This window comes from Bison bison, unplaced genomic scaffold, assembly GCF_000754665.1.
Source record: "Bison bison bison isolate TAMUID 2011002044 unplaced genomic scaffold, Bison_UMD1.0 scf7180017864472, whole genome shotgun sequence".
NCBI classification, from domain to species: Eukaryota; Metazoa; Chordata; class Mammalia; order Artiodactyla; family Bovidae; genus Bison; species Bison bison.
The window spans coordinates 241,710-259,198 of NW_011495033.1; the positions used below are offsets into that span (position 1 = coordinate 241,710).

At 51.5% G+C, this 17,489-nt stretch overlaps 1 protein-coding gene across 1 annotated transcript in view; it reads right to left on the minus strand.

The window, feature by feature from the left end:
- RAP1GAP2 (RAP1 GTPase activating protein 2) overlaps positions 1-17,489 on the minus strand; it is a 186,729-nt gene that overhangs the window by 93,504 nt on the left and 75,736 nt on the right. The window contains exon 3 of the mRNA XM_010861308.1: positions 13,783-13,867. Coding sequence (XP_010859610.1) covers positions 13,783-13,867 — 85 coding nt within the window. The remainder of the gene's footprint in view (positions 1-13,782; positions 13,868-17,489) is intronic.

The following is a 17,489-nucleotide window of genomic DNA, read 5'->3' on the forward strand; positions in this document are numbered from 1 at the left end:
GCCCCGCTCACCCCTCCCCACCCTCACCTCCAGGTGACCCCACATCCGCAACAGACAGACCACTCTAACAGCAAGCACAAGAACATGGTCCTGGGACAGACATGGTGACACCTTAGAATGCAATCTGTTAAAAACAGATCACCAGGATTCAATGCATTATCGACCTGATGACCCGCTTGGCTGTCTCCCTACCAGCCAAGCTGAGAGCCAGCAGGCTGAGATCACAGCAAGAAAGATTCAGGTTAGACAGGGGGAAGATAACCACCTGTGACTAGAGACAGGCAATGGCACCTCCTTTCAAAGAAAGACTGGACAGCTCAAATCAGGGCTGGAAGCTCGCGTGTGTCATTTTTTTTCCTCCACGAGGGGTTAGTTTTCTGCCTGGATGGGGGATCAGCAAGTTGCTGATTGAAGGTAACAAAATCAAGGTCACATCTCAGCTCTATATTGACAATATGAGTGCTGAGTGGGCTTCTTTTCTCCATGGAAGTCAAACCCCATGGCCTACACATGGTCAGGGGGTTGTGTGTGTGTGTGTGTGTGTGTGTGTGTGTGTTAGTCGCTCAGTTGTGTCCGACTCTTCGCGACCCCTTGCACTGAGCTTGCCAGGCTCCTCTTTCCATGGAATTCTCCAGGCAACACTACTGGAGTGGGTTGTCATTCCTTTCTCCAATGGTCAGGGGAGGACATTTGAAATCATATAATCAGTCATGATCTCACAAAGTCATGAAATCACGCAGGCCAAAGATCAGTTACAGGGCCACAGAATCCCATAGAAGGAAGACCTACTGTGTGCTAGGCCTCAAGGATTTCCGCTAGGAAGTGGGGTAAAAAAATCTCCCACACTTTACAGATGAGGAACCTAGCTCTAACAGGACCCAGCCTCTCCTACTGAACCCTGAGCTTGTCATAGCGGAACAATGCCCACCTACAAAAGATGCTCTTGTCCTTAATCCTCACGACCTGTGAGTATGTAAGGTTAATGGCGACAGTGGGGATTCAGGTGCAGGTGGAATTAAGATTGTAATCGGCCAACCCTAAGGTGAGAGGAGGATCCTGGATTATCCAGGAATATAATCAAAAGTGTCCTTATAATAGAAGGAGACAGAAGAGAGAGGATGGGAGAGATGGCAGTGTGGGAGGGGCCTGGCCCGATCAGTGTTGCTCCCTTTAAAGATAGAGCAATGGGGCAGGAGCCGAGGAATGCAGGTGGCTTTCTAGAAGCTGGAAAAGGCAACGAAATAAATTCTCTCCTACAGTCTCCAGAAGGAATGTGGTCCCGTGGACACCTCGATTTTAGTCCCATGCAACCCATTTCAGACCTCTGACCTCCAGAACTCGAAGATGAGAAATCCATTTATCTTAAGCCACTACACTTGTGGTCATCTGTTTCAGCAGCTATAAGAAACTAACACAAACCTTCTGACAGATCCACGGGAAGGAAGGAACTCTGACTGTCTAGCATCATGTCTCGACCCTGCAAAACTGAAATGTTCTGTGACACATAACCTCTGCAGCCTGCCGCCAAATCAAATCAGCTCAGCCGTGTCATTTGCTAGCAAACCCAATTCTCTCCCACAAGGGGTTCTGCTTGATTTCCATGTGGAACTGAGCCGGGGCTCTTGAAAGGCTCCCCCCACCTCTCCACACACCTGGAGATGCAGATCCTTTCTGCCCGGGCTGCTATTAAGGGCCCAGCAGTTCCCGTCAAAAGGAGTGAATGAGCCAGGCTGTTCACAGAGAGCACCAGCTCACCTCCAAAGCCACCTGATTCTCACATTTCAAAGCAGGGAGCCAAACAGTATGTATAAAGTGGGAATAATTTATTTTAAAAAATTAATGGGGGCATCCTGTAGTGGTCCAGTTGTTAAGAATCCGCTTTGCAATGCAGGGGACACCAGTTCAATCTCTGGTCCGGCAAGATTCCACATGCCACGGGGCAACTATTGAGCCTGGGCTCTAGAGCCCGGGAACTGCAACTACTGAAGCCTAGAGCTCATGCTCTGCAACAAGGAAAGCCACTGCACAAGCAGCCCACATATCACAGCAAAGAATAGCCACCACTCCCCGCAACTAGAGAAAGCCCCCTGCTCACAGCCAGGAAGACCCAGCACAGACAGAAAGAAACAAGTAAGTATTTTTTAAAAATTAATGTCTCTACCCTCAAAGATTTGTCTGTTTTCAATAAAAGAATTTAATAAAACAATTTAGCTCATCTTCAGAGGACTCTTACAGGGGTTACTATCTCTTCTAGAGTAAAAACATTTATCTAAACTTCAGTGACTCCTTCTGAGTGGCCTGGCTTTCTCTTCACTGGTTGAATGCAAGTAAAATCGAATTTAACTCCTTTTATTATAAATGGGCACCAACAACACGATCCCATTTATTTATGCCTCTAAATGTGCGCATGATGCCGAGATGTCTGCAGATTTAGCAAATAGTAATGATGAATATGTCTGGATGGTGGGATTATTACTAGGGTTTCGTTTTAAATTCTTTTTTTTTTTTACTTTCTTTATACTTTACTATTGCTTACATTTTTAATAAGAAGCATATATCATCTTAGTTAAAACAGGGTGTGCTGTTTACTTGCAGAAAAAGTCTAATAAGAACTCCAAGAAAATACTGGGCTTTTTTGTTCAATGCCACATTCTCAAGGCTGGATCAGTCCATGAGAATTCATAAATCACCTATTATGCATATGTATTGCTTCCCTGGTGGCTCAGTGAGTAAAGAATCTGCCAGCAATGCAGGAGACCCAGGTTCGATTCCTGGGTTGAAAAGATTCCCTGGAGAAGGAAATAGCAACCCACTCCAGTATTCTTCCCTGGGAAATTCCAGGGGCAGAGAAGCCTGGCGGGCTACAGTCCATGGGTTCGCAAGAGTCAGACATGACCGAGGAACTAAAGTACCACCATGAGTATGAATTAAGAACCAACCACCAAGGGTTGATGAAGCACTTACTCTGGGCTCCTTATGTACCGAGCTCTGTGACAGCAAGAACAGGAGAGCACGTCCTGCCCTTCAGGACATGGAGCTGTGGCTGCTCTGGGCCAGTTCCTTCCAGCCCTGTGCCAGCAACGCCCCACCCCATCACACACACATACATACAAACACACCCCTGTGGTCACACCTGAGTGACTTCTAACTACACAAGGGCAAGCAGCTGCTGGCAGAGCTTCGGAGCCTCACCAGGCTCCCATCACAGCTCTTATAGAGGGTTAAATGGTGGCCTCCTCAAAAGATATGTCTACCCAAGATTCTATGAATGTGACTTATTTTCAGGTATAATCAAGTATCTTGAGATAAGATCCAGGTAGAAGCCAGGTGGGCCTTAAATCTTCTAAAAGACCCACAGACTCAGGGAGAAGAGAAGGTCCCGTGAAGACGGAGGCAGATTGGAAACATGTAGCCCCAAACCAAAGGCATGCCTGCAGTCACCAGCAGCTGGAAGAAACCAACAAGGATTCTCCTTCTCTAGGGCCTTTGGAGGGAGCTCTGCCCTTCTCATACCTTGATATCAGACTTCTAGCCTCCAGAGCTGTGGGAGAATCCATTTCTGTCGTCTTAAGCCACCAAGTTTGCAGGACTTTGTTACGGCAGCCCCAGGAAACGAATACACACCCTAAGGCCTGAAACTCCATCTCCATACTCAGCCAAGAGAAGGGGGTCTACTAAGGGGGTACACACAGGGAGTACCTAAGGGGCTCAGAAGTGCAGGGGTGACGCCCCCAGGAACAAACACAGGACCCACTGTGCACTGTCCCCCAAAAGTGCCAGGCACACTGGACCTGAGTGTCAAGTCAATGACACGCCCCTCCAGGCGCACAGGCGGGTTGGGACGAGACGTGGGGCATGGAATCTGGCAGGACCCCACTCCTGAGCCGGTCTCAGTGCTATAGTGCGTATGGCAGCCCGAAGAGAAGAAGAGTAGGATAATCAATGAAACCACCCCACAAGCATTTAGCTCGCTGCCCACAGTAACAACCACAAGTATCAGTCATATAACAACATAATACGTATGTGGGTGCCTGGTGTTTCCTGAAGCCCTTGCCCACCTGCTTCCTCCTATAACCCTCACAGCAACCCTGCAGGGTGGGCTCAGTCTTACCAGTGGAGGAACTGATGTTCCTAGGAGATGACTGAACTGCACACCGTCACACAAGAGAAGCATCCCCAAGGAGACGCCCTGGACTTCCTTGGTGGCCCAGCAGTTACGAATCCGCCCACCAATGCAGGGGACATGGGTTCGATCCCTGGTCCCAGAAGATTTCACGTGCCATGGAGCAATTAAGCCCATGCACCACAACTGCTGAAGCCCGTGTGCCTAGAGCCCGTGCTCCACAACCAGAGATGCCAGTGGAATAAGAAGCTCGAGCACCACAACTAGAGAGTAACTGCAACCACAGAAAGCCCACCGTGCAACAAGGAAGATCCAGCACAGCCAAATACATTGTTTTTAAAAAAAGCAGACGCCCCAAACGCCAAGGGCTCTATCAAAGCACAAAGTCAGTGTCTGTCTAGAAATATAGACTCCTTTCAATATAGCTTCAGGCAAAAGGAATCAGGAAGGAACCTTCTGATGGGGATAAACAGATTATAAAATGCATTCCAAGGCCAACCCTGGGACTCTCCATGGCCTTGAATTATCAGGTCTCCGCTCAGTCCAATCCCCAAATCCTTCATGAGGACTCCAGCTCTGCAGGCTCTCCCTGTCACCCTGGGGACCACCTGGCCTGTGAACCCTGACTGGCCCAGGGCAGCCTGACTTCAAGGGTCGGGAACAAGATCCAGAAGGATGCTCCTTCCCTAAAGACCCCTCCCCCAGGTCCTTCTGATCTTTGCTGGACAGGATCTTGGGTTTTGGCCTTTTTCCAATACCCTCAGGATCATCCACAGTTGCCAGGCAGGGTTTTGGGTCTGATACACAGGGCTCAGGTGGGGCCGATCACATATGATGCAATTTCAATTTTTGTTCATTGGATACGGACAGGCACTCAATCCTGGGTACCAGGCAGGGCAGGAAATCAAGAAGAATTGAGGAGGTATTATATTAACAACAGAAAAACCAGGGTACTTCCCTTCTGACTTTATCTCCGAGCATTGTTCTCTGGAGGAATAATGACTAACATTTCTGTAGCACATCATCTCAGTTAATCCCCATTACAAACACACGTGGCAGGTACTCTCATATTCCTCCTCTACAAATGAGGGAAATGAGGCCGAGACGGCTAGGAAATGGCAAAGCCTTAAAGGCAGGTGGGCTCCAGAAACTATGTCCTTAACTGCTACTCCATACTGTGTCATCTTTTTGAGGAAGAGCCTCAAAGGGATACGGGTCCAGGTCACAGGAACTGGATGAGCCTCCCCAATGGAGGAGATCATATGGTCCATCAGAAGGAAAGGGAGATGGACTAGAGAATCAAAGGAGAGGGGGAAAGGACTCCCAGAGAGATCGTTCTAGAAGCCCAGATGGCCTATTTCCCTGAAACAAAGGAGAGAAAGAAATAAGGTCCAAGCGGCCCAGACACCTCGGCCAAGACCTGAAGTTTGAGCTCCATTAGCAATTTCTAGGAAGCAGGGCTTCCCCCGCCCCAATGCCTCCAGCTCAGAAGTCTCCATGGGAGCAGGCAAGGGACTCTCATGAGCTGGTGGTTCCCAGTTCCCTAGAGAAAAGTCCTCTTTATGTGTCTCAGGGCAAGAACTATATAACCATCATCACCATTGTCATCACCATCATCGTTATCACAACCATTTACTGAGCCCCCATTATGTGGTCAGCACTCCGCTAGTTGCTTCATGATGTACCTCGTTACTCTTCATACCTGCTCCTCTAGGTGGTCACTGTCCCCACTCTACAGGGGAAGAAACTGGAGGACAGGGAGATTAAGTAACAAGCTCACACGACTCACAGTCTGGAGCGTGGTGAAGACAGCACAGGCTTCCGAGCCACACAGACAGACCTGAATCCAAATCCTGGCTCTGCTCTCACCAGCTGTGGGACCTTGAGCAAACAACTTAACCTCTTCCACCAAGTTCAGTCAGAGATGCCACGAACAATTCATCTCAAATGTCAACTCCCAATGACTGGCGGTGGCTGCCTGCAGGGCTTCGCTGGAGAGGATCCTGAGACCACGTCTAAACTCATGAGCAAGGATGCTGTGATCATTACTGACGTCTGCCATCAGGGCAGAAGGCTGGAGTGATGGCACAAGGCTCATTCATTTACCATCCCTGATCCAGAGAAACACCAGGGCTTACAGAGAAACCACACACAGGCACGGGTGCCTGGATACAGCCAGCGGATTTTGGACTAAGGTCTCAAAGCAACGCAGTCTTTTCAATGACTGGATATCCATACGAGAATAAATGGACCTGGACTCCAGTATGATGGCTATTCTTCTGCTCCCTGTACATCCCCCTGCTTGACCAGTCCCGGCCTCACCTACACCCTCCACACCCGACAGACTTTCCCTCTTAGTCACAGAGCACAATCAGTGAATGCCTACATACTTGCCCCCCGACCCAGCTAGTGATTGTTCTAATCTTCAGATCAGAACATGCTCACCATGATACCTTAGCAAAGGGGCAAAGAGGCAGTGAAGGACGTGTTCCTCTGCTGGTTTCCCTGGTAACCGATGAGTCAACCCGATGTCAATTCCACCTATAACTTAACCTCCTTCTCCCCTCCCGGAGCAAAGCCTGCTGCCTGTCCTGCCCTGCGTCTGCCACACACAGTGGAGTGTCACTCCAGGGCCTTGTCTCAGACATGAGATCCTCTGTCCATTAAGCCACGGAGGTCTCTCTCACTGACTCCTGGTTCCTTCTTCAATCTCAAGGCTGGGCAAGTACAGGGCTTGCTGCCCAACGATGCCTATTCAGTGGTCCCCAACCTTTTTGGCACCAGAGGCTAGTTTCATGGAGGACAATTTTTTCCACAGACTCGGGGGGTGGGAGACGGTCTCAGGATGATTCAACCACATCACATTTCTTGTGCACTTTAATCTCTGTTATGATTGCATCAGCTCCACCTCACATCATCAGCCATTAGATCCCAGAGGTTGGGGGCCCCTGGATCATGGCACACAGTTAAGTTGAGATCGATCTTAGATCCATAGCTCAAACCAGAAATCTTCCAGAAGAAAAAAATGGAAGAAAATCTTTGTGATACAGAGTAAGCAAAGAATTCTTAGGATGCAGAAAGCTATAGACACAAAACAAGAAATAACCCACATCATTTTGAACATTATCATCAATTTTGATGAACATCAATTTTGAACATCATCAAAATTTTAAAACTTCTGTTCGTCAATGACGCTATTAAGACAGGAGTGAGCTTGTATCTAGAATATGTAAAGAATGCCTACAGGAAGACAAACAACCCCATTTTAAAGGGGTAGGAGGGACAGAGGAACCGTAAGAATGGTCCACAAGCATGTGAGAAAGTGTTCAATGTCATTAGTCATCGGACAAATGCAAATTAAAGCCACAATGAAATACCCTCTCCCTACACTCCCACCCAAGCGGCTAAAATTAAACAGACTAACAATGGCAAATGTTGACAAGGATGTGAAGCAGTCAGAGCTCTCATAATGCTGCTGGTGGGGACATAAAATGGTACAACCACCTGGCCAAAAGTTTGGTGACTTCCTATAAAGTTAAACATTCACCTCCCCTTTGACCCAGCCGTTTCCCACTAGATATTTACCTAAGAGAAATGAAAACACGTGTCCAGAACAAAACGTATACCAGAATAGTCAAAGCATCTGGCTATTCATTACAGCTCAAAGCTGGAAACAACCCAAAGGTCCCTCAACAGAATAAACCAAGTGTGCTATATTCATACAGTGGGGCTAAAAGGAACAAACTGCGGATACGCTCTACAGCGTGGGCGGATCTCACAGATACTATGCTGAGCTGGACGCAAGCACGTGCAGGCTACATGTGATCTCTTTTAAAGTCAGTTCTAGAGCAGGTGAAAACTAATTTACATTGGGGGAAAAAAAAATCCCAGAACACTGGTTGCTTCCCAAGGGCGGGTGGTTGGGATCGACTAAAGAAGGGACATGATAGAATGTTCTGGGGGACCAAAAAGAGCCTACATCTGAGTCAGAGTATGGGTCCTATGGGTGTACTCATTAATAACAGTGCACAGTTAAGACTCATGCATTTCAATGTATGTAAACTTCTTAAAAATCTGGTTACACCTAAAGTCATTTGCAAGAAGGAAACCCAAAAGAGATGGGATATGTGTATATGTGTAACTGGTTCACTTTGCTGTACAGGAGAAAATAACACAATATTGTAAAGCAATTATACTCCAGCAAGAGGGAGGGGACATATGTATACCCATGGCTGATTCATGTTGATGTATGACAGAAACCAACTCAATATTATAAAGCAATTATCCTCTAATTAAAATAAATAAATTTTTAAAAAACTAAAAAAAGAAAAAGACAACTATACTCCAATAAAAATTTTAAAAATAAAGAAAAAATTTTAAAACAGAATGTCTTTGAGAAGGAAAAAAAGAAATGTAGGCTAGCTGGCCTTAAAACAATGAACAAAATCAGGTCCAATACACACACGTGCACACGTGATGGTGGGTTCATGCAGGTGGCGTGCACACACATCCCCCAGCTCGCTAAGCCTCCAAGGCGCACCCCCGACAGGTGCAGAGCCAGGAAGCCCCCCGTCACATGTGCACTGCCCTCGGGCTCCCCTGCCCACTGCACGAAATCAGAGGCCTCCTGGGAAGTGGTTCCTGAGAGGATGGCATCTGGACCAGCAACATAAACAGGGTCCGTGTGGAGACCAGGGACAGTCCTCCCAGGAGGGACAGCCCTCCCAGGAGCGCCAGCGAGAAAGCCAGCTGAACTCCTGGGAGGCGGTCGCGGCTGGGGTGGGGAATGCGAGTCCCGACTGTCATGCCCCCCACCCGACCCAGGGCTTTCTTAAGGAGGGGGAACCAAATCCCCTGCCGCTGTTCTTGAGCCCTTCCTGCCCCACCCCAGAGGGGTCCCAACCCTTCCCACAAAGGCCCCCTCACCTCGCCCACACAAACGTGGCGGATCTGATGGGACCTGACACCCCTCACTCAATCCTGACAGAGAGGTGTGGTCTCTTTTCAGAGTGAGAACAGAAGACAAGGGGCAGGAACCAGGGGCAAAGAAAGAGCTGACATCGGGCCTGGGGCTGGGCTCCAAGCTGGAAAAGAAACCCCAGCACCCACACCCCCCACCACCCAGGAGAGAGGGTGGCTAGTGGGCAGTTCGTGAGGGCAGGAGGCAGAGACCCAACACAGCCCTGCCCACAGGAAACGCAGGAAGTGCAAAGAAGGCTCCTCTGATGTCCACTTTCTTCCCCACCTCTGGGGACTTCACGCCTGCCTGACACACCGCTGGGGTTTTGAGGGATGCAAAGCAAAGAGCGAGGGGACAAAGCAGGAGAGCAACTTTCTGCTCCCCCCACAGTGGGCACTCAGGCCTCCTTGTTGTCTTCGGGAAAGGGGAAGGTTTGGGGTGGAGGAGGCTGCCCTCAGACTAGCAAAGAGAGGGACGGAGGAGGCTGAGCGAGGGTCACCTCCCAGACTAGGCCTGGTGGGGCTCCAGAGACGAGTGTGACAATTCAGATCAAGGTCACACCAAGGCCCTGGCATCACCACCCTCAACAGAACGCCCGTGCACTTACTGCGAGCTAGAAAAGAATCAGGAGGGTCAACCCCACCCTCTTCAAGCCCAAAAGGTTGTTCTACGGTCATTCCTGGGGCGGGGGGTCGACCAACCCCCGTGCTAGACATTAGGGTCCCTTCCAAACTCCCCCACCGGCCTCCCCACGAAGCCATCCTCACTCCTCTCCCCCACTGAGAAGCCACTGGACTCACTGCAGCGTGCCACGTGCTGAGCCATATGGCTTCTTCTGCTCAGTTAAGGCCTCCCGAAGACAGCAGGTTCTTTGAGGGACAAGGACGGTGGCCTTGGTTTGACCCCACGGGGTCTGGCACAGCACAGGAGATACACATGGCTCTCCTGAGTGCCGGGTGATCCATTTGGGTATGAAAACTGGATCATAAAAAACATGAGCCTGGAAACGATGCACTGGATTCCCAGGAAGACAGCCCTCAGCCCTTCTCCCAGCCCACCCTACACCATCCACAGTTTGAATTCTGGCTGGGAACTGGGCTCACATTCTGCCCATCTGCTCAGCATTTCTTTGGTGGCTTTTTCTCAGTTTCATATTAGCAAGGGAAAAAAAAAAAAAACAACCTTGAAAACCACAACACAAAGAGGTAGGGGAGGGGCAGAGAGGACCCCTTGGAGCAGGCATGCCAGTTGGGGGAAGGAATCTGCAGGGTGCTTCTCAGGCTGGAGGCCAGCTTCTGCTCCATCAGGCCCTTTCCAGTCGGGGGAGCAACTAGAGGAGGGTTGTCCCTGGTGTGTGGGGTGGGATGAGAGCATTGTATCAAAAATGGTTTGTGTCTTAGAACTGAACTGACTCTATGGCCATAGAAGGAAGACAGCTATCTTCAGTGGGACCTTGGGGAAGTCATTTCCCACCTCCTGGCCTCCAACTTACCTGGAAAGGAAACGGATCACCACCCCTGAGATTTTGTGACTCCCAAGCTAATCAACACCAAAGGGGTTTCCCTGCCACCCCTGCCCCAAGCCTGCAGTGCCAGGGAACCAAGTCAGACCCTCCTCCCCTGTCCAGATGCTGGCAGGGCGGGGGGCTGATGGAACTCCAGAGCCAGTGACCCCCTGGAGAGAGTCCAGCCTCCACCCCGTGGTGTCCCAGACCTCAGTGTCTGGACTCAATCCCACCCTGCAGAGGACATCGCAGGTGGGAGCCCAGGTCCTCACAGGTGACTGCACGTGGAACTGATGGGGAGGGAGGAGGCTTCAGTCCATATATCAAAGAACACATATATCCGGGCTTAATTTAGAAAAGTGCCTGATGGTAGAGGAGACTCAAGCAAAACCAGAGGAGTGGAAGGTAAGTGCCTGCTCCTCCAACCAGGATCCCAGTATCATCAACACATCATAAACATCTACCAGATGGACTTTCCTGGTGGTGCAGTGGATAAGAATCCGCCTGCCAATGCAGGAGACACAGGTTCGATGCCTGGGCCAGGAAGATCCCACAGGCCGCAGAGCAACTAAGCCTGTGAGCCACAACTACTAAGCCGTGCTCCGAAGCCTCAAGCCGCAGCTACTGAGCCAGTGAGCTGCAACTCCTGAAGCCCATGCTCCGCAACAAGAGAAGACATGGCAATGAGAAGCCTGCTCACAAAGAGCAGCAACAAAGAGCAGCCCCACTCGCTGCAACTAGAGAAAGTCCATGAAAAGCAACAAACACCCAGTGCAGCACAAAGTAAAAACAAATAAAATTATTTTTTTTTAAAAAAAACCATCCACCAGAATCAGGGACCCACAGAACGGGATGCAACTGCTGCCCTGAACTCAATGCTGGGATGCATCAGGCCAGCAACATGGCTTGGTAAGGGCAGTCCCCAGATGGCTGCTCCCCCTGTGCTGAGAAGACGAGACATAAGTGAGCATTGTAGTTCTGAGTAGCCGCCAGACCACTAACCCAGATCTGCCTGTCCCTCCCACCATGTCTCCAGCCTCCTCCGCACCAGCCTTCAACTTGGGGAGGCCACCCCAGGAATCTCTCATCGGCTGGCTCCATTCTCTCCCTGGAGAGTTCACCCACCCGTCCACCCCCAGCTTCAATTCCCCTGTCAGCAAAAATAACTCCGCGTTTTTACCTCCAGTCACACCCTTCTTCTGAGCCTGGCCCGCAAATACCCAGCTGCTCACTGACACCCTCATTGATGTCTCAGGCTTGTCCAACTCAGCACGTGGAACTTAAGCCCTCATTCTCTCTCCCGGGGCACTCCCTCTCAGAGCATGGCTATAACATTTACGCAGTTGCTCCAAACCTGGGGCCTTCCTTGCCCCCTACCTCACCCCCAAATTCTCACATCTCACCACATAGGAAATGTGAGATCTGACCACTTCCGAACAACCTCACGGGCCCCTCAGAGTCAGGCCGCCATCCTCTCCCCACTGGACTCCTGCAGTGGCCTCCCAGCCCACCCCACTTCCACTCCGCTCCCTCCCACACAAGCCAGGGTGACTCTTCAAAAGCCATCTTACTCCTCGGACTAAAATCTTCAATGACTTCAGCGCCTCTAGTTAGGATAAAGCCCCAATTGTTTTTTCCTTTATTTAAAATATTTATTTATTTATTTGGCCGCTCCAAGTCTTAGTTGTGATGTATGGGATCTAGGAACCGCCTGCCAATGCAGGAGATGTAAGAGATGTGGGTTTGATCCCTGGGTTGGGAAGATCCCCTGGAGGAGGACATGGGAACCCACTCCAGTATCCTTGCCTGGAGAATCCCCATGGACAGAGGAGCCTGGCGGGCGGGCTACAGTCCATGGGGTCTCAAGGAGTCAGACATGACTGACTAAGCACAGACCAGTATGTGAGCACAGAGATGAGCATCCCACACCCAGTTCTGCAGAGCAAGGGGCTGAAACTGAGAATGGTGACCCGTTTCAGTATTGCCCTGTGCAAACAAGCCACCCCGACACCTGGTTCAGATGCCAGCACTGTGACTAGGCAGATGAAGATGGTCTGGATTTCAGTGCCCCTGGATACCCCCACCAGGAGGAGAGGAGAGCTGTCCTAGGTGGGCCCTGCACCCCACCCACTCCTGAATTCCTAATTCCACCGGGACGCAGGCTCTGACTGTCATTCCAGGACAGCTCTGTGCATGGTGGGCATTCAAAGTGGGATGGTAATGGGAAGATGGCTTTTATCTACTTCCTTTGAAGGTATCACTTTGCAACAGATTGGGTCAGGGAAGAGGGGGTACAACAGGGACTCACAGGAAAGAGATACCTAATTATTTCCCTGTGAATCACCGGCTAGCAGAGCCTCAGGAGAGGGGCAGTGGCTGGCCTAGATGTCCCCTCAGCTGACTCAGGAGGCAGGTGACTTCTTCAGAGCTGGTCGTCACCTGGCAAAGGGTGAGGGAAGGAGGGAGGCGCAATGCTGCCTAGAGAGCAATACTGCATGAGCCAAAGTATCCCCTGAGGGCCAGCCCAGGCACATGTGGCCACCTGGCCGGGAAGACTGGATGACAGAAGGGTGGGGGAGCTCAGTGTGGGGAGGATGAGGCCCCCAGGGTCCTGGGACGCAATTTCCCACGAAAGAGACTTGCGAATGAAGTGCTAACAGGAGAATTACAGGTTTCCCAGAACCACCAGGGCAACCCTCCCATAGAGACTGGGGTGACAGAGCTACCTAGGAGGGCCAGTCAGAGGCAGGTTGACCAGCATACAAGAGTCATCCAAGTCCCAGGAGGGTCCCAGCCCACAGGACCCCTCCTTCCCCACCCCCAGGCAGCCCGTCTGAGCAAGTGACCCCATAAGGCACCCGGCCACATTCTGAGTGTCCCCGTGTAAGTGCCCCGCCTGGGCCCCTTGCTCCAGAATCTACAGCTCCACAAGGCCCCTCCCTAATCACCAGGCATCCTGCCCACCGAAGTCAACCCCAGTCTAGTTCCTCACCGCCCCCTGACACCCCTGTATCTCACAGTCACACCTTCCTCCCACACTGGTTATCTCAAGTGGACACTGCATCCAGAGGTGCGGGGAGGCTCCATGGCCCCCACGGAGGGGACAGAAGCAGCTGGGCCTGGGGCCAAAGCAAGAAGGCTCCCTCCTACCCCCCGCAACGTCCCCTCCCCACTTACTAGCCCGAAGCCTCTTACCTTCATGGTGGGAGGCGCCGTGAGAGGAGGGGACAGTGGCCGATCTGGGAGGGTCACATCCGAGCTGTTGGCCAGCTCCTGCTTCCTGTGAGGAGACCACAGAACACATAAGAGGTCAGAAGTGAGCAGGGGCCTGTCTGCACCTCCTCCCTCTCCTCTATCAGCAGCTAGGCTTAAGGACACAGGCTGACATGTGCAGAAAAGAGAGTCAGTGTGCTTCTTGGCTGGGATGCACTCAAATCTAAGGCAGAGCTTACTCCCAGAGTGACCCCCTGCACCCACAGCATCAGTGTCACTTGTTAGAAAGACACATTCTCAGATGCACACCACACTCTCCAATGGCGGGGCCCAGGAATCTGTTTTAACAAGCTCTCCAGGTGACTGTGATGCTGAGGTCTGAGTGCCATGAGGCTAAAGAGACATGGGACTGGGAAGGAAAAAAAGAAGAGGGGGTAAACATTTTCAATTCATCCTCCCTGGGGGGCCCACTGTCCCTAAACACACACACATCCTGGTCAGACAGCTGACTTTGAAAAGACAGGGCTGCCTGCTGTGTAAGCTGCAGGTAAGACTTATTTTAGTCCATGTGGGCTAGGACCATGGAGAGGCAGCTAAACAGAGTTGTGTCTCCATGACAACACAATTGCGACAAGTCCGCTGCTCTCACACGCTCCCCACTTTCCATCTGGCCCTTGCTGGTGACCAGGGAGTGCTGGTTGACAGTCCAATCAGCAGGGAGAGTGTGTGCCATGGATAAGCCTTAGGAGCGACAGTTACACAACAGGGCCAGCTGGGCAGAACTGGGGGCCTCCCCGGACAAGGGACTCTGCTGTCCAGGACATACCCCGGCTATCTCCTAGGACGGTACTAAGAGCCGAAGGAGACTGGACTGAGCCACAAAGCCCCCAGTTCTGCAACTGTTTCCTTCTCTAGAGCCCCACCCTGACACAGCCAGGAGTCAGACCCTAACCTGGTCTCACTTAAATGACCAAAGGACGCCCACCGCCACCTGGAGAAAACGCTTCTGAACTTTGTTCCAGTCCATGTCCTGCCAAAGGGGTGACAGCTCCAACCCCGAGTCCCCTTCATGAGAGCAGCCACATTCCCTACAGAGCCCCGCCCTCCATCTTTCCAGAGGAAACCCTGGCCCCGGGGCTCAGACACCAGCCCAGGCCGGCCCTCTCAGCCAGGCAAGCCCAGGTCCCCTGGCACATCCCCCACCCATCCCGAAGCCCGTCCTCCAGGATGCCAGGTAAGCAGGCTGAGTGAACAGCTGGCTTCGCAGAGGATCCTTGTGACCCTGTTAACCTCATCCCTGCCAATCTCCCTTTCTGCTCCTCCATCTGCCTTCCTTCCTCCTTTCTTCCTGGACCTGGGGCTCACGCTGATAATTGGAGAGCGGGGTCCCCTCCCTCCTGATCCAGACTGTAACTAGGGCAAGAACCAAAGGGCCAACATTCAACACCCGTGTCTGTGCACGCACACGCTCACACACAATGGAACGGACGCAGCTCCTTCTGCTGCTCAGAGCCACCAGCCTCCCCTTCCTTTTAAGGCCTTAGGTGTTACCATTGTGGACAGTGCCCTCCTGCTCTGGCCCTCGCCTGCCTGTGGATCCAACAGAGCTGGGTTGGGAACAAGCTCGCTTCCCCCAGCCACTCTACCCTCTCCAAGCAGCCCCTGCTCCCCCTCAATGGGCCTGAGCCCCAAGAGGGAAAGGAAAGAAGAGGAAGGATGCTCAGGGAAGACGAGCATCACCCTCAGATCCCCTGAGATGGAGATGGACAGGGCAGCTCCTTGGTGGGACAGGCAGCCTGGAAAGGAGAACCATGCAAGGAAGGGAGGGGAGTCAAGCTGCCAGTCCGAGTCTACAGGATTGTGTGAGGTCAGCTGAGGACCCCTGGCTCACTCTGCTGGAGATGGTTTGTGGGCACACTTGACCAACTGCCACCCTGGTTCTCCAGAAACAAACCCTAGAGCAGAGCCATGCCAGCAGGTTTTTAATATCAGTGGTCAGGGGACCCTTTATACACAGTCACACTATGCAGTTCTCTCCGTACATTGGGAACCAGAGCAGATAAGATTATCACCTGGGTCTCTGAACTCCAGGCAAAGGGCTCCATACCCAACCCTGGTGGGCTGAGTCCCTTTCCCATGTGTTAGGTGCTCAGTCACGTCCAACTCTTCATGACCCCTCAGACTGTAACCCGCCAGGCTTCTCCGTCCATGGAATTCTCCAGGCAAGGATACTGGAGTGGGTTGTCATTTCCTTCTCCAGGGGATCTTCCCAACCCAGAGATTGAACCCAGGTCTCCTGCATTGCAGGTGGATTCTTTACCACCTGAGCCGCCAGGGAAGCCTTCCTCTCCCCTGAGCCAGCCTGTTCTCCCTGGACAAGTCTCCAGGGAGTGGTGAGGACTATTAGGTGGGGAGCACAGGGCATTTGCCAGTGTGATTTCCCAAATGATGCCTAGAGCTGGAAGCTGCTGGAGCAGGAAGGAGCATCCGTGGCTATCAGCCTCTTGTGAGCTCCAGGGCGCCATTCCAGACTCCAGAAGGAACACCTGGCTGGGCAGAAGGCATGACCACTGCCCTCAAAAAGATCAGAACCCAGAGCACATCGGCGCTGATAGCTACAAATTAGAATCTACCCGCCTTGGTACCTAGATGGCTTGGAGTGGCTCTTATGGGAGGGGACGGGCCACATTGCACCAACCCTACTCTCCACTCCAGCTCTCCCTCTAAGAGCCAAAGTATGTATTTAAGAGCTAACTGCCTGTTACATAGTGAAGTAAGTCAGAAAGAGAAAAACAAATATATATTAACGCAAATATGTGGAATCTAGAAAAATGGTACCAATGAATCTATTTACAGGACAGGAATAGAGACACAGACATAGAAAGCAGACTTGTGGACACAGTGTGGGAAGGAGAGGGTGAGACGAACTGAGAGTGCAGCACTGACACATATACACTCAGTTCCATTCAGTCGCTCAGTCGTGTCTGACTCTGCGACCCCATGAATCGCAGCACGCCAGGCTTCCCTGTCCATCACCAACTCCTGGAGTTCACCCAAACCCACGTCCATCGAGTCAGTGATGCCATCCAGCCATCTCATCCTCTGTCGTCCCCCTCTTCTCCTGCCCCCAATCCATTACCATACATAAAACAGATAGCTAGTGGGAAGCGCTGCATAGCACAGGGAGCTCAGCTCGGTGCTCTGTGATGACCTAGAGGGTTAAGTGGGAGCGTGGGAGGGAGGTTCCAGAAGGAGGGGACGTGTGTACACTTACGGCTGATTCACACTGTTGTAAGGCAGAAACCAACACAACACTGCAAAGCAACTATCCTCCAAAAACAGGGAAAAATAACAAGTGCTAGTGAGGGGTTGAACTGTGAACTCAAAGATATTTTCAAGTCTTAACCCACAAGTGAACATGACTTTGTTTCGAAATAGGGTCTTTGCCCACTCCAGTACTCTTGCTTCAAAAATCCCATGGACAGAGGAGCCTGGTGGGCTGCGGTCCATGGGGTCGCTAAGAGTCGGACACGACCGAGCGACTTCACTTTCACTTTTCGCTTTCATGCACTGGAGAAGGAAATGGCAACCCATTCCAGTGTTCTTGCCTGGAGAATCCCAGGGACGGGGGAGCCTGGTGGGCTGCCATCTATGGGGTCGCACAGGGTCAGACATGACTGAAGCAACTT